General features: G+C 42.5%; 1 protein-coding gene across 2 annotated transcripts in view; it reads left to right on the top strand.

The window, feature by feature from the left end:
• The first annotated feature begins 11,959 nt into the window (after positions 1 to 11,959).
• Positions 11,960 to 26,663, top strand: part of LOC141110735 (receptor-type tyrosine-protein phosphatase H-like) — a 788,595-nt gene continuing 773,891 nt past the window's right edge. For both annotated transcript variants that reach the window (XM_073602293.1, XM_073602291.1), the window contains exon 1: positions 11,960 to 12,281. In XM_073602293.1, coding sequence (XP_073458394.1) covers positions 12,228 to 12,281 — 54 coding nt within the window. In that variant the 5' untranslated portion in view covers positions 11,960 to 12,227. The remainder of the gene's footprint in view (positions 12,282 to 26,663) is intronic.

The following is a 26,663-nucleotide window of genomic DNA, read 5'->3' as shown; positions in this document are numbered from 1 at the left end:
GAACCCCCTTTCACAAACGTCGGCCTTGATGTGTTTGGGCCTTGGGCTGTCATCACACGACAAACCAGAGGAGGCAGTGCCAACAGCAAACGTTGGGCTGTCATGTTTACTTGTATGTGCGTTAGAGCTGTACACATAGAAGTAACTGAGTCCTTAGACACATCCAGCTTTATCAATGCCCTGAGACGTTTCATCTCTATTAGAGGCCCTGTCAAACACATACGCTCTGATAGAGGAACCAACTTTGTTGGAGCTTGCAAAGAATTGAATATCACTTCAAACGTTGACACAGAACGTGTAGAGAGATACCTTTCAGAACAGGGTTGTACATGGACATTTAACCCCCCACACTCTTCTCACATGGGAGGTGCCTGGGAGCGTATGATTGGTATTGCTCGAAGAATCCTAGATTCAATGTTTCTACATTTGGGAACTTCAAAACTCACACATGAGACTCTGACAACCTTCATGGCTGAAGTATCAGCTGTAATGAATGCCAGACCTTTGACATCTATACCTAATGATCCTGAAGATCCTTTCTTGCTTACACCTTCCACTTTGCTCACTCAGAAAGTTGAGGTGATCACAGCTCCTCCAGTCAATCTAGACACAAAGGACTTATACAGATGTCAATGGAAAAGAGTACAAGTGTTAGCTGACACCTTTTGGAACAAGTGGAAGAAACAAAACTTGTCTAATCTACAGACCAGGAACAAGTGGCAAGACAGCAAACCCAACTTACAGCCTGGCGCCATCGTTCTCATAAAAGACTCTCAATCGAGGAGAAACGAGTGGCCTTTGGGTCTGATGACCCAAGTGTTTCCCAGTGAAGATGGAAACGTCAGGAATGTTGAGCTCAAAGTCATTAGGCAAGGCCAGCCTAAACTTTTCCTCAGACCTGTTTCTGAACTTATTTTGTTACTCTCCTCCGGAGTGCCATGATGTGTGGTATCCGTGGGAAACCAAGTGGGGAGTGTCATGCCTTCTTTAATAAGGCTTGTGATTTTCCTATTGACTCTTTGATTTAATTAGATTGCTCTATGCTGCCATCTAGTGATCATTTTGCATAACTGCGCTATATCTATTTCATGTAGTCATTTAGTATAGCTGGTTAGATTTGGTACATGAAAGCCTCCGTATTTTCAATCCCATCAGGCCTTGCATCAGCTTCCTCCACCATTTTCATCTTTTCTTACCATGGAAGCATACACATCTGCTGCTAAGCTCTACGTTAGCCATCCGGATCCATCTTCAGTATGTTTACTAATTGTATCTTCAGCAAGATAGATAGGGAGGCACTAATTGTATGATCTTTATTAATCTCATTATGTCTGTATCGGTTATAGTTTTACTCTATCTTTTATCAATAAAAGTTCAAAAGGATTCTGCGCCTAATGGAATGCATTGGTATGAGAGGAGTTAACAGTGTGCCCGAATACACCTCAGTCACGTGTAGTGAGGGGTATAACAGATGCCGTGTGAGAGGGAAGCTGGGAAAGATTGGTGGAAAACAGAAACATGAATTTAGGGACTGCTGTTCACCAACCTGTAAGAGGAAGGAAATAGGAAAATGTAGATGAACAAAATAAACATAATGACATACAATGTCAGAGGGTTGAACTCTCCCACAAAGATACATAAAATTTTGGAGGAACTTAGGCAGTACAAAGCTGAGGTGGTGTTCCTGCAGGAGACTCATATTGTTTAGGAAACAAACGTTAAACTTTTTACCAGGGACTTTCCAACTTGGTATTATGGGGATTCACCTACTAAGAGGGCCAAGGGGGTGGCAATTGGGTTTGCGAAAACGACGAAATTCATACTTGAAGATAGGATGACAGGCCCTGAAGGTCGATATCTTTTCTTGAAGGGTAGATTGGGGGGGGAGGATATATACATTTGCTAATATCTCCTGTCCCAATAAGAACCCCATTAAGTATCTGAAACAGACCTTGGGAAGATTAAAGGATTTTAAGACAGGGGACATGATACTAGCTGGAGATTTGAACTTCTGCATAGAGCCGTAGTAGACAGTACGTTCCGGGTACAGGGGACAAGTAAAGCATTGTTAAACATGATAAAACAGAAAATGCACCAGTGTCAAATGATTGACGCATGAGGATGCAACACCCAATGATACGGGATTATACTTTCTTCTCCCCTGTACACGGGACATACTCGAGACTGGATTATCCACTTCCCTACCAGGCCAATTCTGACATTTCTCTCCTACATGTAAAATCATCATTTTTTTGCTAGAAAATTACATAGAACCCCCAAACATTATATATGTTTTTTTAGCAAAGACCCTAGAGAATACAATGGCGGTTGTTGCAACTTTTTATCTCACACAGTATTTGCGCAGGAATTTTTCGAACGCGTTTTTTTGGGGAAAAAAACTGTTTTGTGTTTAAAGAAAAAACAAAACAGTAAAGTTAGCCCAATGTTTTTGCATATTGTGAATATGTAAATTGTATTGTAATTTTTTTTTTATTGTTAATTATATTTTCTTTTTTTTATTTTGACACTTTTTTGAAAAAAAGAAATATGGAAATGTCTTGTAAATATGGAAAGATGTAAGTATAACATATGTTGTGGATTTTGTAAAAAGATATTTTCTATTTTAAAAAATTAGATAAAGAATTAAAAAAAAAAAAAAAGATGGCTGCCGTGCAGGAATGCCTTAGCTCTGTGGTGTCCAGTATTCCACTACGCAGGGTCTAGCGCCCAGAGGTCGCATTACAGGCAAAACCTTGCAGGATCCTTGGATCTTCTTTGCGAGGCTCGGGTACCAACTATCTTAGCATATAAGCTTGTTTCAAATGGATCCGATCGGTCAATCCCTTGATTCAGGCCTTAGCAACTGCCCTTTGCAGGTAGGGCCGCGGGCCCCTACAGTGTAGCAAAATAGAAAGTCTCTGGTGTTAGCTGTCCTGCAAGCGAATACTGAGCTCAGTAACCCATCTTCAGACTCTGCCAGCCCTCCTGGCTGCAGCTGCCTTACTCCACTACCCATGACACCACAGTCCACTCCACTGGCTCTGCACTCATCCCAGACTGCATGCTCCCAGTCCTCTCAGGCGTGCCTCCCCAGTCCTCTCAGGCCTGTACATGTTACTCAGCCCACCTGGCTGCGACCAGTTGTTCCTCTCCCTGGAGACTTGCCTGGCAGTGCTCTCTCTTGCTGTCCTCTCTTGCTCTTCCTGTGCAAGACACCCCGGTAATTTGTACAAGGGTCCCGTCAGCACCCAAGCCCAGGCCCAAGGTCACCCCCCTGACTGGGGAGCTCCCTCAAAGACCCCGATAGCCTAGCACTCCATCTCCAGCTCTTCAACCCGAATAACTTCTCCCCAGCCGGGCTGATCCTGGATATCTACGAAGGCCTGCTCCCTGCATATCCAGGTTGGGGATTGGTCAGGGCTCCCTAAAACACCCCAGACAGCTCCACCTCCCTTTCCAGAACTTTCACGTTCACCAGCTACTACCCTGAGCCACTCCTAGATCAGATCAAAACTGCCAGCCATGCCTGCTTAAATTTACCTATCTTAAAAAAATCCTACCTCTAGCACCTACCTACCTAGAGGGTGCTACATGTGTAATGGTAAAGGTAGGTAGAAAGGAGCATCCAATATCCAGTGAAAGCCTTAGGCTTGTCAACTTGTTGCCGCTTTCAATAAATGATTACAAATTCACCTTCCTATTTGCCTTTGACTGGATATCGGGCGCTCTTTTCCGCCTACTTTTACCAATACACGCGGAAACGACATTGAGGATGTACCCAGAGGTAGCAGCCCAAGCCCCCTAAATAAAGGGCACATCACCACCTTCCTTGTAAACTGGGCAGAATTAATCGGAAGGGAATTCCTCCAACCTGCCCCCACCACTACTTACCCATTGACCTAATATTAATTGAGTTAGTCCAGAGCGATCTTGAATCCTAAAGATATATAACGTGTAAATGAGAGTTTTTCATAGCCTGGGTTTAATGACACTTTAATTATACAGAGCCTTAAATTCACTATGTAGAAACTCCTGAGTGCAGATCTTTTTTTCCGACACAAGATGACAATAGTGCATATGTTCTATTGCTGAACTCTAAACGTAGAACATTAAAAGCTGGGAGATGTATTCTGAGCCATAAATGGTCCCACTACAATTGCTGGTTGAAAGAATTACTAGGCCCAATGTGCCTGGAGGCAGGAGCCCAAGAAGGGGGGTATAAATTAAAAAGCTTGAGAAAGAGAGGGGCAGATGGGAGATTATTTGCAACCAGAGAGGATTTGTTACCGAGACTGTGGAGGGCTGTTAGTGGTTTTAATGTTGAGAGTAATTGGCGGGCTGCTCTTTCCGGAGGGCTGCTACTTCTCATTGCAGGTCACTGGGCTTAGCCTGTCAGAGTTTCTGCATTACCCTACTGTTCTGGCTATTACCCATAGCCATCAATCCACCACTGGGTAATCTGCCCATGCAACACACTGAATTTCGAATACTGCAACTGCCTGGACCACCTTTTGTCGGACTGTTGAAGTATGCCAGTAAGCACTATTGGCACACAAAGAGCAAAACAACTAGACAGCCTGCTGCCAAGGAACCGCAGGGGGGAGAGTGGTGAGAGGTGAGGGTCTTTGATCCACAGTTTATCATGATTTCTGACAGAGTATATCCCATTTTGAGAAACTTGTGCTTCACCTGCATTCTTCATATCCACACTCAATTACCCTAAAGCATTGCTTGTTCCAGGACTAAAACACCAAGTTGACTTGCAATCTAGCTTTTTCTGGTGTTTTAAGGACTCTTAACACTCTTGAGCCTATCCCACTGGATGCGGGATTACAAACATATACTGTGTATATACACAGTTCAATCCATCATCTGAAAATGGAAAGAGTATGGTACAACTGAAAACCTACCAAGACATGGTTGTCCACCTAAACTGACAGGCCGGGCACAGAGAGCATTAATCAGAGAAGCAGCCTAGAGGCCCGTGGTAACTCTGGAGGAGCTGCAGAGATCCACAGCTCAGGTGGGAGAATCTGTCCACAGGATAACTATTAGTCATGCATTCCACAAATATGGCCTTTGTGGAAAAGTGGCAAGAAGAAAGCCATTGTTGAAAAAAAGCCATAAGAAGTCCCATTTGCAGTTTGCGAGAAGCTATGTGAGGGACACAGCAAACATGCGGAAAAAGGTGCTCTGGTCAGATGAGACCAAAATTGAACTTTTTGGCCTAAAATTAAAATTATAAGTGTGGGGGGGGGGAACTAACACTGCACATCACCCTGAACTTGCCATCCGCATCGCGAAACATAGTGGCAGCATCATCATGTTGTGGGGATACTTTTCTTTAACAGGGACAACAGAGTTTATGGGAAGATAGATGGAGCCAAATAAAGGGCAATCTTAGAAGAAAACCTGTTAGAGTCTGCAAAAGACTTGACTGGGGTGGAGGTTCACCTTCCAGCAGGACAACGACCCTAAATATACAGCCAGAGCTACAATGGAATGCTTTAGATCAAAGGATGTGTTAGAATGGCCCAGTCAAAGTCCAGACCTAAAGCCAATTGAGAATCTGTGGCTTGAAAATTGCTGTTTACAGATGCTATCCATCCATACAGAGCTTGAGCTATTTTGCAAAGAAGAATGGACAAAAAAGTTAATTCTCTAGATGTGCAAAGCTGGTAGAGACATCCCCAAAAAGACTTGCAGCTGTAATTGCAGCGAAAGGTGGTTCTACAAAGTATTGACTTGGGGGCCGAATACAAATGCATGGCACACTTTTTGATATTTATTTGTAAAAAGCTTTGAAAACCATTTATCATTTTCCTTTCACTTCACAATTATGTGCTACTTTGTGTCGGTCTATCAGATAAAACCCCAATAAAATACTTTTATGTTTTTGATTGTAATATGACAAAATGTGGAAAATGTTGAGGGGTATGAATACTTTTTCAAGGCACTGTATCTGGGGGTAGAGTTGTGGATGGCTTTGTAAGTTGTTCTTAGTATCTTGAATTTAATTTGTTGGTTGAGCAGATGCCAGTAGAGGGATTGTCAGAGATGGCATAGCAGACACTGAGCGGTTTGTAAGGTGAATCAGCCTGGCAGCAGCATTCATGACGGACTGAAGGGGGGATAGCCTATGTAAGTGTAGCCAGGAGCTGGATATCTGGTTATTCCTGCAATCAGAAGACGAGGCTTTCGGGCTTTTACACTGGGGTGGCTTGAGAGGCGCTTTTCAGGCACTTTACAGTCGCTATTTTTAGTGATAAAATGCCTGAAAAGTGCCCCAATGTGAAAGGGGTCTTATTTATTTATTTATTTATTTATTTATTTATTTATTTCAGGTACTTATATAGCGCCGTCAATTTACGCAGCGCTTTACATATACATTGTACATTCACATCAGTCCCTACCCTCAAGGAGCTTACAATCCAAGGTCCCTAACTCACATTCATACATACTAGTGACAATTTAGACAGGATCCAATTAACCTACCAGCATGTCTTTGGAGTGTGGGAGGAAACCGGAGTACCCAGAGGAAACCCACGCAGGCACAGGGAGAACATGCAAACTCCAGGCAGGTAGTGTCGTGGTTGGGATTCGAACCAGCGACCCTTCTTACTGCTAGGTGAAAGTGCTACCCACTACACCACTTATGCCCTGTACACACGATTGGACATTGATCGGATATTGCGACAACAAAATCCATGGAGTTTTTCCGACGGATGTTGACTCAAACTTGTCTTGCATACACACGGTCGCACAAAGTTGTCGGAAAATCCGATCCTTCTGAACACAGTGACATAAAACATGTACGTCGGGACTATAAACGGGGCAGTAGAAAATAGCTTTCGTCTTTTAATTTATTCTGAGCATGCGTGGCACTTTGTGCGTCGGATTTGTGTACACACGACTGGAATTTAACCGATCGGATTTTGTTGTGGGAAAATTTTATAACCTGTTCTCAAACTTTGTGTGTCGGAAATCCCTATGGAAAATGTGTGATGGAGCCTACACACGGTTGGAATTTCCGACAACAGGGTCCTATCACACATTTTCCATTGGAAAATCCTATTGTGTGTACAGGGCATTACAGGTTTGAATTGCACATGAATATTGACTCCTGGTTATACACCATCTATTGGATCAGCTATTCTGCTTTATCAATCAATATTCTTTGCATGCAATTAAACACCTGAGAGCTAGCTGAAGATTAACCGGATTGCCACACAGCAACACTGGACTACTTTCACTTCCCTCCCCCACTTCAGAGAATTGTTTGCTGAAGCTGTTAGAGCTGCATTTCACAAAGAACTCTCTGTAAGAGCAGGTTGAATTGTGCTACAGCTACTGTTTGCTGAAGTTGTATTTGTTTATCTGTCGTTTTCGTATTTTTATGTGAAGGAGCAGTAGAGAGGGGTCTGACACTCAAAATAATCATTCCTTTGCTCTCCTGTAGCCCACACACATAGACATTATATGCATTTATTTGGTTATAGGAAATATAGTGTGCACTGTTGAATATTTGAATCATAAAGGTGTATTTCCTTATTGCTGCTGTTATTTAAAGGAAAAAAATGTTTAAACCCAGGGTGTCAGAGGTGGCAGAGGACTGAAAGGGTCAGGGCAACCAGAGGGGTCTTGATTTATCTTGCGACCCTCGAGGGCAGCGCTACATAAGGATAAGCCAATAAGGAGAGCGCTGGAGTGGTTGAGGAGGGAGATGACCAGGGAGTGAAATAGAAGCGATGTGGTGTCATTGGTTAGGCGGCAAGCTTTGGACAGTGAATAGATGTGGGGCCAAAAGAATAGTTCAGAGTCCAGGATTACACCTAGAGCCTTGGCGTGTGGGATGGGTTGATAATTAAGTTGTTGATTTTGACAGAGAAATCTGGGGGAGAGGCACGTGGGAGAGGGACTATTATGAGCTTGGTTTTGGATAGATTGAGTTTGAGGAAGTGGTTTGAAATCTAGGCTGGTATGGCTGTCAGTAAATTAGTGATGCGTGAGGAGACTGATAGAGTGAGCTGAGGGGTAGAGAGATAGATTTGGGTGTCATCAGCATAGAAATGGTATTGAAAGCCATGGGAGGCAATCAACTGACCCAGGGAGGAGGTGTAGATTGAAAATAGGAGAGGTCCAAGAACAGAACCTTGGGGAACCTTGATGGATAAAGGAAGAGGAAAAGAGGGAGTAGAATTGCAAGTGACACTGAAGGTGCGGTGGGATAGGAAGGATGAGAACCAGCAAAGAGTACAGTCACAGAGACCAAAGGAGTCTAGTTTTTTAAGGAGGAGGGAGTGGTCCACTGTGTTAAAGGCCAGGAGTAGGAGTACAGAATAGTGTCCATTGGATTTAGCCGTTAGTAGATAAGTTGTGAGTTTAAAGAGATCAGTTTCTGTAGAGCGTTGAGGGCAAAATCTGGACTGAAGATGATCAAGAAGTTTTGTTCCCAGCCAGATGGTCACTCAGTCCGTTGTAGAACAGACGTTCAAGGATTTTGGAGGGAAAGGGGAGTAAGGAGATGGGGCATAGATTGGTGGGTTCTTGTGAGGGCTTTTTAAGGATGGGGGTGACTAGTGCATGTGGGGTTTTAATTATTATTATCTTATATTATCTTATTATTAGTTATTATCTTATTTTTGAAGTGATTGTCAATCTCCTGGGCAGTGAGTGATTTAGTGGCTGGAAGGTGAAGAAGAGAGTTGAAGGTAGAGAAGAGTTGACAGGGACTGAATGAAAAGGTGTTAAAGAGCGTGGTAAAATAGATCTGCTTAGCAGTAAGGAGACTATTCATGACTGTTTGCACAGCCAGTGATTACCTGCAGTGATCCTGGCAAGATGCATTTTGTAGCCTAATACAGAGCGCATTAAGGCCTCTTTCACACAGGCCTTCATTCTAGATCTGTCTGTCAGTTTTTCAGATGTATCCAGACTGAACCACAATGTGTGTCTATGGGTGGGCGGATATAAATGGATGATCATCCGTTTACATCCAGCTATATTTATGCCCGTTGAGGGCTGTTTTTTTAAATGAGTTGTTTATGTCCATTTTTTTTTAATCAAAACATTTTTTTAGTTTGCTGATGCAGAAAATAATCATACAAATACAATTCAAACTGCAATAAGGCTGAATATAGTTACAATCCGTCAGAAATATACACAGCATAACCTCAAACACAGCTGTATATGTTGCTCTGCACCATTCCATAGCTTTTCAAGCAAACTTTTAGCACTATGGTTAAACAACTTGCGCATTAAAACACTGTCTTTTTCTTTCTTTTTGCTAGCGGATATTACTTAACAAGTGTTTAACGTACCAAACCTAAAACCTTTAACTGTTTTCCCTTCCCCTCTCCTTTCAACCCCTCCCTCCATTTGCTTCTCATTTTTCTGAATTAAATTTGTAGCAATCTATCCATTACAAGTTGGGGGGGGGGGGGGGCGCAAGAGCTGGATCATATAGCCATGGCTCCCAGACGACTTCAAATTTGTTCACAGCGTTTCTATGGCGGTATGCCAGTTGTTCCCTAATTAAGAGTGAGTTCACATATCCAATCCATTGTTTCCCCGTTGGTACAGTAGGCGCCATCCAGTGTCTAGCTTTGAGTTTTCTAGCCAGATATAGTAGTCTAGTAAGCATAATGTACATTCCCCTCTTGTACATCTCCTCATCAATCGCGCCCAATAGACACACCAGAGGAGTGGAGGGCACTGGTACCTGCGCCAATCGGGATAAGGTCTGTGTGACCTCAGTCCAATACCTATAGAGCTTTGGGCACCGCCACAGTATGTGGACGAGGTCCGCCTGGTGTATTTTTACATTTTGAGTATAAGGGTGTATCCCTCAGGCCCCATGCAAACAGTGTTGTTGGTGTCCGATTCTATGCAGAATAAACAGCTGCGACGACCTATGGGAGGCCGAAATGGAGACAATTGGGATTGATTCCAATGCCATGTCCCATTGATCACCATCAATCTCTCCAATGTCTGTGGTCCATTTAGCTCTACATTTCAAGGAAGCATGGTCCTGATTGGAGGACAACAATTCTGAAAAGATTGTAGAAATCTGTCCCCTTCTGACAGTCGCATGTAGCAGCTCCCTTAGAAGCGGGGAGGAGGTCACTGACACGGAGCTTACCTGACCCTGAGCCTGTAGGGCATGTCGGAGTTGTAAATACTGCAAGAAGCATCTAGTGGGGAGTGTGAATTCTGAGCAGAGCTGTGCAAAAGATTTCAATACATTTCCTACATATACCTGTGAGAAAAAACAGATTCCCTTAAGTTTCCATAAGGTGAATCCCTATAGTTTATTGAGTTCTGGGTATCTTGGCTTATCCCAAAGGGGTGAATCCTAAGGGGCCTTCAACCTTTAGTGCATCCTGGACTGCCCCCCACACTTTCCTAAGGAGACCCGCCATCGGTGAATTCGGGGGCAAACCAGGAAGATCCATTTCCAGATGGGAGCTGGCTTTCAAGTCCAGGTTGGTTTGGACCACTAGACGTACTATGGGATCGTCTAAGGCGTCATCACTCTCCCACCCCGTGAACTGCTGCATTTGAGAGGCCAAAAAATATAGCTTGGGATGCGGTACCGCTAGACCTCCTCTATCTTTACTATATTGTAGGGTAGTTAAACTAATTCTGGCTCCTTTGCGCTTCCAAATGAGATTTCGCACCTGTGTATCTATTCTCTTGAACCATTTGTTAGAAATCCCCATGGGAGATTTCTGAGTGACATACAATAATTGCGGAGCCCAAATCATTTTTATTAAGTTTACTCTCCCTACAACTGATAGGGGAAGCTTGCACCAGCTAAGGGACTTTTCTCTTTGTTTATCTAATAAGGGGCTCAAATTTAGTTCAAGGTATTTGGAAGTGTCTGGAGTCACCACGACCCCCAAATATCTAAATGAAGTGGCGATAGTAATTTGTCTTGCCTCCTGGGGCATGGGTTTAGTCACGGAATCTAGGGGCATCAGAATGGATTTGGACCAATTTATTGAGAAGCCAGAGAATCCTCCAAACCTGGGTATAAGGGCCATTAGCACCCGCATAGAGGTATTCGTATCTCCTAGGTAAAGGGCATCATTGGCGTAAAGAGATATCTTTTCCTCCGAGAGGCCTCTATGGAATCCTGCTATCTCAGAGGAACCATGGATTAATATAGCCAAAGGTTTCACCGCAAGGGCAAACAACAGGGGCGACAACGGGCACCCCTGCCGAGTGCACCTGTATAATGCAAAGGACTGGGATAGAGTGTTGTTAATACGAAGTCTCGCCCTAGGGGCCGAATATAGAATCTTCACCCAGTTAACAAACATCACCCAGGCCAAAACCAGCCAGGATCTCCCAGAGGTAGAGCCAATTCACACTATCAAAACCTTAGCAGCATCTGTTTATGTCCATTTTTAGGCAAGAAACATTTTTAGTTCATAGTTCTGTCACCTCTTATTGGTCTCTGCAATAACTAAGAAAAAACGGATGCAAAAATGGATGTAGACTGATATAAACTGATGTAAACTAAACTGAAGGGTAAACTGAACTGAAAATGGATGTGCAAACTGACATAAAATGAATCTGCTTTTTCTTTGAAAAGAAACGAGACTGAACGGATGACACCTGTGTGAAAGGGGCTTCACAAACCACTTCATGGCGTGGTGTGAGGTAACAAACCACATCAGAGCAGGCAGACATAAAGGGGCCATGTATTTATGAGTCATGAATAGCTTGGCTTTAGTCATAAAAAAAAAAAAAAGTTAAAAGAAAAATGAAGAAAGTAGCATACAGGTACTCATCCTGATTTTCACCTATTATCAGCATATTTTTTTTTCTGCAAGGTGAATACAATACTTCTTTTGCTCACTCTATTTGCTCTTCACGCTGTTATAAAACACAGTAGGATGTAACTTCCTACTAAGTGAGGGAGGTGGCCTATAAAAACAGAAGAATAAGAGGTTAAAGTCCTGCCTTGGAGAGGAGGGAATTGTCTAACAGCTTCTACAATTGATTTGTGACTCTCACTTCCCTGTTGCTGTATCTGTAAAGTTCAAAGATCTGACAAGTTTCAACTTCAGTCCGTGCAACTATGCCAGAGTGACAGGTTCAGCAAAAATCTGAAAGCTTTTCTGAGAAGCAGAATCTGAGCAGAACAGGTGTACAGGTGTAGCTAGTCTTACACCAAGCCTCACAGGTGATACTGACTGACTAGTCTCCTTTATGTGCCAATGGCGTTTCACTACATCGTCTTTGGGCGAATCAAGCCAGGCTTTCTATTACTGGTAAGAAGCACTTTAAATGTTCTCTGTTGATTGCAGCACAGCTCTCCAGCTATTATAGTAGCAAACTACCCAGAATTTAGTTACTGTCATTTGCACTTACTTACATTTAACTGCCTGGTTTGCAGTATTTAACAACTGGACAAGCTTAAATCATGTTCTGCTTTATTCACTTAAAAAAGATAACTGGAATTAATCTGTTTTCTATCATATTTCTTTTACACTATGCTTTTTGATATGATGATTTTTGTGTATTGAGAGTCCTATGTTTCATATACTATTACTTTTATTTTGTTTGCACTTCATGGTTCTCTTTTTTTACACCCAGAACATCCTATGTATAAGTTACATACATAAAAAGAAAATGTCTCTGTTGGCTCTAGTAACCACATTTCAGATTTGCCTTTTTTCTCGCTCTAAGGCAGCTAGGGTTGCCACCCCATCCCTTTAAAACCGAACACATATTAATTATGCAGGTTCAGGTGGTTATTTAAACTCACATGGTGCCTTATCTGGATAAAATTAGCCTCAGAACCTGTGTAATTCATATGTGTTCGGTTTTAAAGGGATGAGGTGGCAACCCTAAAGGCAGCCCATGAGTTGACCTGTGGGTTGAATGAAAAAAAAATGATCCAATTCCCCCGTCCACACACTCACTGTGGATGGGGGAATCCCTCCCATTGAGCTATTGTATTCTGACAGTGGGGAGCCTAGCCTGCCATCAGAATACAATGATCAGTGTTGCTGGCTATAGCCAGTGGCACTGATCGACTTGTGTACAACCAGCCTGCCCATACATGGATCAAAATTTGGCTAGTCCCTGCTGAAGAGGCCAAATTCTGATCCACATACAATATCTCAAAAAAGTGAGTACACCCCTCACATTTTTGTAAATATTTTATTATATCTTTTCATGTGACAACACTGAAGAAATGACACTTTGCTACAATGTAAAGTAGTGAGTGTACAGCTTGTATAACAGTGTACATTTTTTGTCCCCTCAAAATAACTTAACATACAGCCATTAATGTCTAAACCGCTGGCAACAAAAGTGAGTACACCCCTAAGTCAATATTTTGTGTGGCCACCATTATTTTCCAGCACTGCCTTAACCCTCTTGGGCATGGAGTTCACCAGAGCGTCACAGGTTGCCACTGGAGTCCTCTTCCACTCCTCCATGACCACATCACAGAGCTGGTGAATGTTAAAGACCTTGCGCTCCTTCACCTTCCATTTTGAGGATGCCCCACAGATGCTCAATAGGGTTTAGGTCTGGAGACATGCTTGGCCAGTCCATCACCTTTATCCTCAGCTTCTTTAGCAAGACAGTGATCGACTTGGAGGTGTGTTTAGGGTCGTTATCATGTTGGAATACTTCCCTGCAGCCCAGTCTCAGAGGGGAGGGGATTATGTTGTGCTTCAGTATGTCACAGTACATGTTGGCATTCATGGTTCCCTCAATAAACTGTAGCTCCCCAGTGTTGGCAGCATTCATGCAGCCCCAGACCATGACACTCCCACCACCATGCTTGACTGTAGGCAAGACACTTGTCTTTGTACTCCTTACCTGGTTGCCGCCACAAACGCTTGACACCATCTGAAACAAATACGTTTATCTTGGTCTCATCAAACCACAGAACATGGTTCCAGTAATCCATGTCCTTAGTCTGCTTGTCTTCAGCAAACTGTTTGCAGGCTTTCTTGTGCATCATCTTTAGAAGAGGCTTCCATCTGGGATGACAGCCATGCAGACCAATTTGATGCAGTGTGCAGTGTATGGTCTGAGCACTGACAGGCTGACTCCCCACCCCTTCAACCTCTACAGCAATGCTGGCAGCACTCATATGTTTATTTCCGAAAGACAACCTCTAAATATGATGATGAGCACGTGCACTCAACTTCTTTGGTCGAACATGGCGAGGCATGTTCTGAGTGGAACCTGTCCTGTTAAACCGCTGTATGTTCTTGGCCACCATGCTGCAGCTCAGTTTCAGGGTCTTGGCAATCTTCTTATAGCCTAGGCCATCTTTATGTAGAGCAACAATTCTTTTTTTCAGATCATTAGAGAATTCTTTGCCATGAGGTGCCATGTTGAACTTCCAGTGACCAGTATGAGAGAGTGAGAGCGATAACACCAAATTTAACACACCTGCTCCGCATTCACACCTAAGACCTTGTAACACTAAAGAGTCACATGACACCAGGGAGGTAAAGTGGCTAACTGGGCCCAATTTGTAGATTTTCATTTAGGAGTACTACTCACTTTTGTTACCAGTGGTTTAGACATTAATGGCTGCATGTTGTTATTTTCAGGGGACAACAAATTTACACTGTTATACAAGCTGTACACTCACTACTTTACATTGTAGCAAAGTATCATTTCCTCAGTGATGTTACATGAAAAGCTATAATAAAAAAAAATTTACAAAAATGTGAGGGGTGTACTTACTTTTGTGAGATACTGTATGGCTGGCTTAAGGCTAGATTTGCAGAGCCATAGACATTTTACTGATAAAGAAGTGCCTAAGTAAATGATACTTGCCTTTAGATCTGTTTTTTAAAGTCGTAAAATTATACTGTCATTATTGTATTAATAGAATGTCCTCAGACAACAATTTTGTGTTAGAGATCTAAATGAAGTGCATGTTTACGCATCTGTGTGAATGTCTCCATTGAAAACAATGCAGCTGCATTCAGATCTGTAAATAAAAAACGCTTATAAATTTTTTTTACGTCCATTGTGAACATAGCCTAAAATGACAGGAGCAATGTGATCTTTATGGGGACCAAAAGCCCATTCACAATACATTTTACTGCCTCAGAAAAAAATGTGTTAAGTGTAATTCAAATCCCATTTCAGAAACCTGTGGGCAAGGCACTGCTGACCAGTTAGTTAAATATTAAGACGTTACTTTGTAAAACACCTGATTGTGGAATGACATGTCTGCTTTTATTGCTGCTTAAAAGCTATATTTATCTCAGGCACAGAAACACACACACCCGTCCATTGTATGTTTGCTGTGTGCTGGAGGTGATTGCTTTTACCTAAAGGTTGGGTTGGGGTTAAAAATATAACCTTTATTCATTTTTCCTATCAATGCGTCATCTGTTTTGAATGTGATATGTAGGTGTTTTGACTTTAAAGGACCCTTCACACTTGCCAGGTCCATTCTGCTATGGTTTTTTGAATTTATATGTTGGGTTATAGAAGAGTTCTAATTTAGATTGGCCTGCCAAAGTACAGCTATGAAACAAAAACTAGATTTGAAAAAAAAAGTGCTAATAGAAAAATATTTATAATACAGCGAAACCCGAAACACACTCCAAAATAATCCCAAATAGTGCCACTTTCAAAAGCAATCATGTAATAATCAACAATATATACAAGCATAAGTGTCCAAGAGTGTTCACAAATCTGTAAATATCCAAAGACATCAATCATGATTTTCCATTACTTCACCCAAAAATAAAGTTTATAAATATCCAAAATAGTGTCACTTCTTTGCATTTCTAAATGCACAGATTGTAACTGGTTATAACCATTTATAAGTAATGACAAAGATTGTTGTTGATCTAAGAACTATTCACTTGTCTTAGCGGAGCAAGAAGATTTTTTTTTCCTGTTGGATCAAATAAGACCATAGGGGTTTGTGCCTTCTTCTGGATCAACTGTGGTTATAGGGTTTTGTTTATAGAGGTTTTTGATTAATTGTAAATTTTTTTTCTGTTAGTTGTACTTGATGGACCTATGTCTTTTTTTTTAAACCATAATAACTGTATTACTATAAACACAGCTTTGCTAAGATAAAATATTTCAGGAAAACTGTTATAGTGTGTACCCACCTTTACTGTATTGAATAAGAAAATCGGGCAAACTATTGTTTTTCTTTGTTTCACAGCAAGTCGGAACCGAGGATAGAAATAATGTACAAAAATTCTTGTAAAAGGATTTTTTTGTTATTTATTGTCTCTGATCATGTGCAGTTTTTCATATCTGATTTTTCTCATACGAAAATCATACGAAAACAGTACACATTAAATTAAAATAGTTCGTTCTGTTGAACGTCCGTGAAAAAAAAATTGCGTTTGTCCCTTCGGAATTTTTAGTTTGCAAAGTCAGAATCGGATGTTGAAAGTTGTTTAAACACTATACAAAAATCAAATGATCGTGCCTCGTTCTGAATTTTTATTACAATTTTCTCATAGTGTGTTTTAGTCCCTTTAGTCCCCTACTTATGAACAAGGTCTGTTCCGGGAGTTCACTTGTAAGTTCAACTTGTTCGTAAGTTCAGCAAAGATCATCGCTTGCAGACAAAGGCTGCGAGCACTAATCAGTGTGTTCTGGCAGAGAGCTGCCCTGCCATAACACAAAGGCACAGCATATCCACACCAGTCATATTGGGGGAATTTACTAAAACTGGAGAGTGCAAAATTTGGTGCAGCTCTGCACAGAAACCAGTCACCTTTCAAGGTTTAATTGCCAAAGCTTAATTGAACAAGCTGATTGGCTATTATGCACAGCTGCACCAGATTCTGAGTGCTCCAGTTTTAATAAATCTATCCCATTGTCCCTTAACTGCCACACTAGTTTCAGTGTCCCTGATCACCTCCACACCAGTCATATTGTCCCTAATCCCCACCACACCAGTTACAGTGTCTCTGATCACTGCCACAACAGTTACAGTGTCATTGATCACCATCACACCAGTTACAGGAAAAATAATTGGTGGGACTTTATATGAAGCACATAACTAAGTCAGACGAGCCAATCCATGTAAAACATAATAATTTATTGCAAAAGGTATACATACACATAAAGGATAATAAAAGATATACAATCATATAATATTGAATCTCATTGAATAAATAACATTCCTAGATAATTCATGATAAAACAAATGTCTCAACATAATGTGCATGGTAATATAGTATTAGGTCTCAATATAAAAAACCCGAACAATACATAATATAAGGCACTTGTCTCGACATCTTAATACATGATAATAGACTTATGGTATGTAAACTGCAATTGTAATGGTAGCATGTAGGTATAGTAGCAAAGAAGAATTGGTTCGTACTAATAGACTTCAATATAGTAGAAATGGGGCCTAAAAACTGTGACGTAGCATCGTAAAAAAGCTCTACGCGTTTCGTGGCTACATTACCACTCGTCAGGAGCAGATGCATGATTTTAGAGGTATCTATAATAAAAAATGCCAAAGGAAAAATATAAGAGATAATAATAAAAAATAAGGCAAAAAAGAAAGAAAGAGGGGGAACAAAAATGTCCCAAACACTCTCACCTATCTTTAACATATGGGTACGACTGGTGATGATATTAATGGTAGATGGCACTGCAGGAGATGCTGTTCCCGGGAGCTGAGACGGTACCACTGGAAACACGGCTTTGAAACTAACCACCAAAATAGAAAAGATACCAGATTTCAATCGGGGTATAGATGGTTGATAGTGTGACCGGTTCACAATGTGAGTGCTTGCCAAAGCTTATCTGTAAAAATAGATTATTAGGGTAAGGTGAACTGAGACCACAGCTAATGTATTGGATAGAATGCGACCTAGTGTGTGTATGTAAGGGAAAAGTCCATAGGTGTGAGAAAGAGAAAGAATAAATGGAGAAAAAAGAGAGGTTTCAAGTGACCAAAGATATGTCGTGAGGATGAAGTTGTGTATAAAGTAGAATAGTTAGTGAAAAAGAGAATACCTATTTACCTTGGAAGATTTTGGGAAACCAACATAGAAAATCCAGAGGTGCAAAAATGTGTTACCTGATGGTGCAGACTGAAGTGTAACAGAGGGCGTGTAAGGTACTAAATATCAGCCGCAGACCAATGAGAACCGGCAACGTCACGCAGCGTGAAGAGGGAGGGGTAGCGCCAACACCCGAGCTTATGAACCGGCCCGGCGTTTGGCGCCCAAATTCCCTCGCGGAGCACGCAGATGGAGACGCATGTCAGCGGCGCAGCGTCACAAATGACGTCACCCGCTGAACATGTGGGCGTGGCGTCGACTCGCAGCGAGCGCATCACCCCGCCCCCTAATGGGGGGTGGAGAGGGAGCCCCGGTGCGAGTCGCAGCTCCCGGGAACAACAATGCAAAGCCCAACCCCATCTAACAGAGCTGTTCCCAATGAGAGAAAAAGAAACGTCTTGGCATGTACAAGTCACAAATAATAAGAAAGATAGTTAATGGTTTAGTTATGTGCTTCCATCCCCGGAACTTTTAAGAAAAACAAGACCTAAGGCCTGAGTGGGACTTTAAATGAGGCAATACTAACATTTACCTCCATCCCCAATGCGTTTGAACAAAAAAAGGAAAAATAATTGGTGGGACTTTATATGAAGCACATAACTAAGTCAGACGAGCCAATCCATGTAAAACATAATAATTTATTGCAAAAGGTATACATACACATAAAGGATAATAAAAGATATACAATCATATAATATAATATTGAATCTCATTGAATAAATAACATTCCTAGATAATTCATGATAAAACAAATGTCTCAACATAATGTGCATGGTAATATAGTATTAGGTCTCAATATAAAAAACCCGAACAATACATAATATAAGGCACTTGTCTCGACATCTTAATACATGATAATAGACTTATGGTATGTAAACTGCAATTGTAATGGTAGCATGTAGGTATAGTAGCAAAGAAGAATTGGTTCGTACTAATAGACTTCAATATAGTAGAAATGGGGCCTAAAAACTGTGACGTAGCATCGTAAAAAATCTCTACGCGTTTCGTGGCTACATTACCACTCGTCAGGAGCAGATGCATGATTTTAGAGGTATCTATAATAAAAAATGCCAAAGGAAAAATATAAAAGATAATAATAAAAAATAAGGCAAAAAAGAAAGAAAGAGGGGGAACAAAATGTCCCAAACACTCTCACCTATCTATAACATATGGGTACGACTGGTGATGATATTAATGGTAGATGGCACTGCAGGAGATGCTGTTCCTGGGAGCTGAGACTGTACCACTGGAAACACGGCTTTGAAACTAACCACCAAAATAGAAAAGATACCAGATTTCAATTGGGGTATAGATGGTTGATAGTGTGACCGGTTCACAATGTGAGTGCTTGCCAAAGCTTATCTGTAAAAATAGATTATTAGGGTAAGGTGAACTGAGACCACAGCTTTTTGTTCAAACGCATTGGGGATGGAGGTAAATGTTAGTATTGCCTCATTTAAAGTCCCACTCAGGCCTTAGGTCTTGTTTTTCTTATCACACCAGTTACAGTGTCTAATCCTTATTAGATGTGTAATCTATGCTATCTAGCCTGAAGGTGCTCCTTCGATTTATGGCCTCTTTATTTGGCTGGGCAACCAACCAGAGACACTCACATGAGTACAGACAACTAGGCTGCGCACCCTCTGGCTGGGCTGTGAAAAAGTCTCACACATGTGGTATTTCCATACTCAGAAGAAGTAGCAGAATGTGTTTTGGGGTGTAATTTTAAGTATGCATATGCTGTGTTAGAAATATCTTATTAATTGACAATTTTGTGTATAAAAAGTACATTTTAATTTTCTTTCCTTGTTTTCCAAATACCCATTAACATTTTCAAAACACTCACTATGCCTTTCAGAAAGTATCTTTGAGTGTTTGCTCTCTAAAATGGGGTCATTTTATAGGTGTTTCCACTGTCCTGGTGTTTCCGGGCCTCCAAAAATGTGATAGGTAGTCGGGAAATTAAATGTGTAATTTATGCGCCTAGAACACCTGAAGGGACTCCTTGGATTTTGGGTCTAGCCAGGTCTCAAGGGTTACTTGCCTCCAATTGCCCCACCCAACCCTTACCCTGTCCAACCCTTACCCTGCCCCGCCCCTAATCACGCCATCATAAATTATCTCATGAAATGACACTTAAATATTTTATGCAGCATTAAGTTACAAAAATAAATATTAACAACAACTTTATCAGTTCCCCTCAGCACAGCCTCACCAGTGCCCATCAATGCAGGCTCACTTGTGCCCATCAATGCAGGCTCACTTGTGCCCATCAATGCAGGGTCACTTGTGCCCATCATTGCAGCCTCACTGTGCCCAACATTGCAGCCTCACCGTGCCCCCATTGCAGCCTCACCGTGCCCCCATTGCAGCCTCACCGTGCCCCCATTGCAGCCTCACCGTGCCCCCATTGCAGCCTCACCGTTGCAGCCTCACTGTGCCCCAAATTGCAGCCTCACTGTGCCCCAAATTGCAGCCTCACTGTGCCCCCCATTCATTGTGCCACCATTGCAGCCTCACTGTGCCCCAAATTGCAGCCTCACTGTGCCCCAAATTGCAGCCTCACTGTGCCCCAAATTGCAGCCTCACTGTGCCCCAAATAGCAGCCTCACTGTGCCCCAAATTGCAGCCTCACTGTGCCCCAAATTGCAGCCTCACTGTGCCCCTATTTACTGTGCCCCCATTGCAGCCTCACTGTGCCCCAAATAGCAGCCTCACTGTGCCCCCATTGCAGCCTCACTGTGCCCCAAATTGCAGCCTCACTGTGCCCCAAATTGCAGCCTCACTATGCCCCAAATTGCAGAATCACTGTGCCCCAGATTGCAGCATCACTGTGCACCCATTGCAGCCTCACTGTACCCCAAATTGCAGCATCACTGTGCCCCAAATAGCAGCCTCACTGTGCCCCCATTGCAGCCTTGCCAGGGAGGAGGAAGTGAGAGGGCGGCCGGATCATGATGAGTTAGAGGAGAGCCAGGATCGCAGAGCGGTAAAATACGCCGTAATAGCTGACATTGAAACTGTCTCCGCTCTGATCATTCTCGCACAGCCCCTCCTCCTCCTAACCCCGCGCCTGTGATAGACACAAAAGCATCCCCACATTGGACCCGCGTTCTGTCTATCACAGGTGCGTGGTTAGGAGGAGGCGGGGCTGTAAGACAATGAGCAGAGCGGTGACTGTTTCAGTGTTAGCTGTTACGGTGTGTTATACCGCTCGGTGATCCCGTGGCTCTTCTCTAACTCCATGGCACTCTTCCACTGGGAGAACGGCTCCCAATCAACTCTGCCCGCTGGCGGTGCTCGCCCCCCCCCCCCACACCCAGGCAGCCCAGCTCCTCACCAGCCCTTATTTTCCACTAACAAAATGCGATTAGGCGAGTGGAAAATTTGAGGGCTGACATAGGTGAGGTTGAAAAAAGACACAAGTCCATCAAGTCCAACCCATGTGTGTGATTATATGTCAGTATTACATTGTATATCCCTGTATGTTGCGGTCGTTCAGGTGCTTATCTAATAGTTTCTTGAAACAATCAATGCTCCCTGCTGAGACCACCGCCCGTGGAAGGGAATTCCACATCCTTGCCGCTCTTACAGTAAAGAACCCTCTACGTAGTTTAAGGTTAAACCTCTTTTCTTCTAATTTTAATGAGCGACCACGAGTCTTGTTAAACTCCCTTTTGCGAAAAAGTTTTATCCCTATTGTGGGGTCACCAGTATGGTTTTGGAAAATTGAAATCATATCCCCTCTCAAGCGTCTCTTCTCCAGAGAGAATAAGTTCAGTGCTCGCAACCTTTCCTCATAACTAATATCCTCCAGACCCCTTATTAGCTTTGTTGCCCTTCTTTGTACTCGCTCCATTTCCAGTACGTGCTTCCTGAGGACTGGTGCCCAGAACTGGACAGCATACTCTAGGTGCGGCCGGACCAGAGTCTTGTAGAGCAGGAGAATTATCGTTTTATCTCTGGAGTTGATCCCTTTTTAATGCATGCCAATATTCTGTTTGCTTTGTTAGCAGCAGCTTGGCTTGCTGAGCCTATCAACTACTAGGACCCCCAGGTCCTTTTCCATCCTAGATTCCCCCAGAGGTTCTCGACCCCCAGTGTATAGATTGATTTCATATTTTTGCCACCCAAATGCATTATTTTACATTTTTCTACATTGAACCTGATTTGCCATGTAGTTGACCACCCCATTAATTTGTTCAGATCTTTTTGCAAGGTTTCCACATCCTGCGGAGAAGTTATTGCCCTGCTTAGCTTAGTATCATCCGCAAATACAGAGATTGAACTGTTTACCCCATCCTCCAGGTCGTTTATGAACAAATTAAATAGCAAGGCTCGTAGTTTAGGGAAGTTGGCTCTTTTGAAATTCAGTGTCTTTGTATTCCCCTTATGTTTCCTATTTGTGTGTTTTATACTGAAGCAAATTGACCTATTATCGCTGTTACCTAAAATGCCCCGTATTTCCACATCCGTGATCAGGTCTGTATTGTTGGTAATCAGTAGATCCAGTAATGCTTTATTTCTAGTTGGTGCGTCTACCATCTGACCCATAAAATTGTCCTGCAAGACATTTAGGAACTAGCGAGCCTTAGATGAATGCGCGGTTCCCTCTGCCCAGTCTATGTCTGGATAGTTAAAATCCCCCATTATGATAACACTTCCCTTCCTTGCTGCTAATCCAAATTGTGATAGGAGATCTGTCTCTCCTTCCTCCCTCACGTTAGGGGGCCTATAGCATACTCCCAGTAGTATTTTCCCCTTAGCTTTATCCTTTTGGAGCTCTACCCATAAGGATTCCACCTCCTCCCTAGCTCCCATAGTGATGTCATTTCTCACATTCACTTGTATATTATTCTTGATATGTAGGCATACCCCTCCCCTTTTTTTACCCCCTCTGTCCTTGCGATAAAGGGAATACCCTTGAATGTTTGCCAGCCAATCATGAGAGCTGTTGAACCAGGTCTCTGAAATTCCCACAAAATCCAAATCCTCCTCGTACAACAGTATCTCTAATTCACCCATCTTGTCCGCCGGGCTCCTGGCATTGGTGAACATGTAGTTTAGACCGGTCGCCTATTATCCTCTTATTGGGTGTTCCGAGATTGTAACTAGGACTTGCTACTATACTTACCTTGGGTTTATGTGCTTTGGTCAACCTACCACTAATGCCCCCAATTCTACCCTCTGGAATATGTTCTGCGCTGACTATCTCTACCTCTGGACCCTCCCCCCATCGCCTAGTTTAAAAACCCCTCTAACTTTTTTGCCATCTTCATTCCCAGCTGATCTGCATCCTCCTCATTTAGGTGCAGTCCGTCCCTTCTATAGTAGCGGTTATCGACTGAGAAGTCGGCCCAGTCCTCCAGGAACCCAAACCCTTCCTTACTACACCAGCTCTTCAGCCACTTGTTTACTTCCCTAATCTCCTTCTGACTTTCTGGTGTGGCTCGATGTACCGGTAGTATTCCTGAGAATACTACCTTGGAGGTCCTTTTCCTCAATTTAGCTCCTAAGTCCCTAAAATCGTTCTTTAGGATACTCCATCTGCCTCTGACTTTGTCATTGGTGCCAACGTGTATCATGACAGCTGGGTCTTCCCCAGCCCCTCCCAGTAATCTGTCCACCAGATCCGTGATGTGCCGAACCTGAGCGAACGGTAGGATGTCTATGGACGCCCTCTATATCCATCTATCCATCTATAGGCTATAGCGTGGTACTAAAGTGCTTAAATTCATTTTAATTTAAGTATATGAAAGCCATGTGCCGTGCTTTAAAGAGTAGCTGCAGAATGTCAGCTCCAGCTCTGGAGCCCTGGTATGTTTGAATTTCAGCTCCACTCCAGTTACACTCCAGCTATACTCCACTATACTCCACTACTCCAGCTATACTCCACTAAAATTTTTTTGCTTTGCTCCAGTTTCAGTCAGTAAAATGCTCTGGAGCCCCGCTAACTACTCCAAAGGCCCCTCTTCCTATATAGTAATTTTTTTTATATTTCAATATTTATCGAAAAAAAAAAAAAGAAATGCATTTCAAAGTAAACAGACACATCAATAGAACAAAGTCAAATTCTTAGATGGTCAACTTAGCAATACAGATGTACAGAAATTACGGTCAACATACATATCTGTCCTCTACCATTATCATAGAACGCAATATGTACCATATGTATTTAAATACCAATGGGACTGAATAATGTTTTCCCCCCATGATCCGGCATCCCACCACACACTGTGAATGGCAGAGACCCGGAATCACAGGGAATTCTGGTTGTAAACCCCGAGACTATCCCGGGGCCCACTACTGAGTAAGGTCCCATGGGTAATCATCTGTATTGTACATAAAAGAGCCAGAAGAAGGAAGTAAGAAAGAAAAGAGAAGAGAGGAAGGAAAAAAGAGAAAAAGAAAAAAAAAAAAAAAAGAAGGGGGGGGGGGGAGAGGAGAAGAAGAAGAAGGAGAGGGTCAACCCAGAATTCCCTACGGAGTCGAGATATAATCGATCCACGGATCCCACACCGTGTAAAATTTTTTGGTGTTAATACAGAGTATATAGGTGAGTTTACTGTTAATCATGATCCAGTTGAGTTTACTTTTAACCTGGTCAAGAGGGATTGCCGACTGTCTCCAATGCCTAGCAATCGTAATTCTCGGCGCCAACAATATATAGGTGATCAATTTTACTGATTTTTTGGGAGTTTCATCAGGTAGTTTTTGGAAAAGAGCTGCTTCTGGAGATCTGCAAATGTTTACCCCCGTTACAGAATTTATTACATTGAAAATCCTAATCCAGAACCTAGTTACGAGGGGACACTGCCACCAAATATGGAGCATCGTCCCCAGATGTCCGCATTGTCTGAAACAATTTGGTGAAGTGGAAGGATGCATTTTAGCTACCCTAGTAGGTACCAGGTACCAAAGCAGGAGTGTTTTGTAGTTGGCCTCTATAAGGGTGGTATTGATGGAAATTTTGGATAGCTTATAAGCGATATTTTGCCACTCAATCAAATCAAAGGAAAGGTCCAAATCCCTCTCCCACTGGTCCATATAAGTAAGTTTTGAATCTGGCTTAGTAAGAGAAGCATATATGGCAGATATCCGCCCCCTCTGTAATCCTCTGGCTTGACACGACAGTTCAAATGTTGTGAGTGTAAGGGGTCCCACCCGTAGATTAAGTTTAGATCTGGAGAAGGATGCGATTTGATTATATCGGAATATTTCACTAGGAGGCATTTGAAACGTGTCTTTAAAATGCTGCATAGCATATATCTGATTTCCATTAAGGAAGTCGCCGATTCTTAGTAACCCCTTGTTAGGCCACCACTGGAACAGTCGTGGAGTCAAGCCAGGTGGAAACTCTGGATTACAAAAGATGTGGTGTATGTGGTGTATGTGGGGATGATAAAGGACTGCGGTGGCGTGTTCTGTCCCAGATTGTTTAAGAATGTGATAAAGCGGGGCATAATATAGGTTGGCGTAAACGACTAGGAAGCCACATTAGGGATCCTATAGCAAAGGGATGGCAGGAGAGTGCTTCAATGGAGACCCATTGGGGGACTGAGCCTTTAGCAGTGGTATAAGCTAACTGGGCAATCTGGGCTGCTTGAAAATATGCCTGTAGATTGGGAAGACCAAGCCCACCCATAGGTTTAGGTAAATAAAGCGTTCGTTTTTGTATCTGAGGCCCCTTGTTACCCCACACGAAGCGTAGGACTTCAGCCTGCAGACGTTGCATGTCTCCCCTCGAGACTGCCACCGGTAGAGTTCTAAAATAGTAAAGGAGCCTAGGTAGGAAAGTCATTCTTATTGAGTTGACTCTGCCAAACCATGAGAGGGAATAATCTGCCCAGCAACAAAGATCCTCTCTAAGTTTTTTAAATAGTGGGGGGTAATTTGCCTTATAAATTGTGTCAATAGAGGATGTCAACCGGACCCCTAAGTATGGGAGGGAGTGGTGAGTCCATTGAAAGCTATAAGTATTTCGAAGAATCTGTATTGTAGCAGGCGGTAGTGAGATGTTAAACGCTATTGTTTTTTGGTTATTTAGAGACAGTAAAATAGACAAAGTTACGTGGGGATTAGTGACGTACATAAGGACATCATCAGCAAATAATGCACATTTATGTTCCTGTTGTCCACAATGAATTCGGTGAATTTTAGGGTGAGAACGAAACGCCATAGCTAGGGGTTCTATTGCCAATGCAAAAAGCAAAGGAGAAAGTGGGCTTTCCTGCCTAGTACCACGCTTAATAGGGAATGATGATGATTTATGACCTCTAATGGAAACTTGGGCTACTGGGGTGTTATATAATGTTTTCAGCAAGGAAAGGAACGAAGGGCCAAACCCTAGGGTCTCTAAAGTAATAAAAAGGTAGTTCCAATTTAGGCTGTCAAAGGCCTTATTAAGGTCCAGTGAAAGAAGCAAGAGTTTCCGGGCCAGTGGAGCATCCCAATCGGAACGCACCGCTGAGATCAATGTTATGGATCTACGAATTTGATCTAATGTCTGACGTCCTGCTATAAATCCCAATTGATCCTTATGTATGTACTGTGCTAACTATTAAGGCGAGAGGCCAAAAGGATCTTTAAATCGCAATTTATGAGCGAAATTGGACG

This window comes from Aquarana catesbeiana, linkage group LG10, assembly GCF_042186555.1.
Source record: "Aquarana catesbeiana isolate 2022-GZ linkage group LG10, ASM4218655v1, whole genome shotgun sequence".
Taxonomy (NCBI): domain Eukaryota; kingdom Metazoa; phylum Chordata; class Amphibia; order Anura; family Ranidae; genus Aquarana; species Aquarana catesbeiana.
This window is presented reverse-complemented; position numbering and strand designations above follow the sequence as displayed.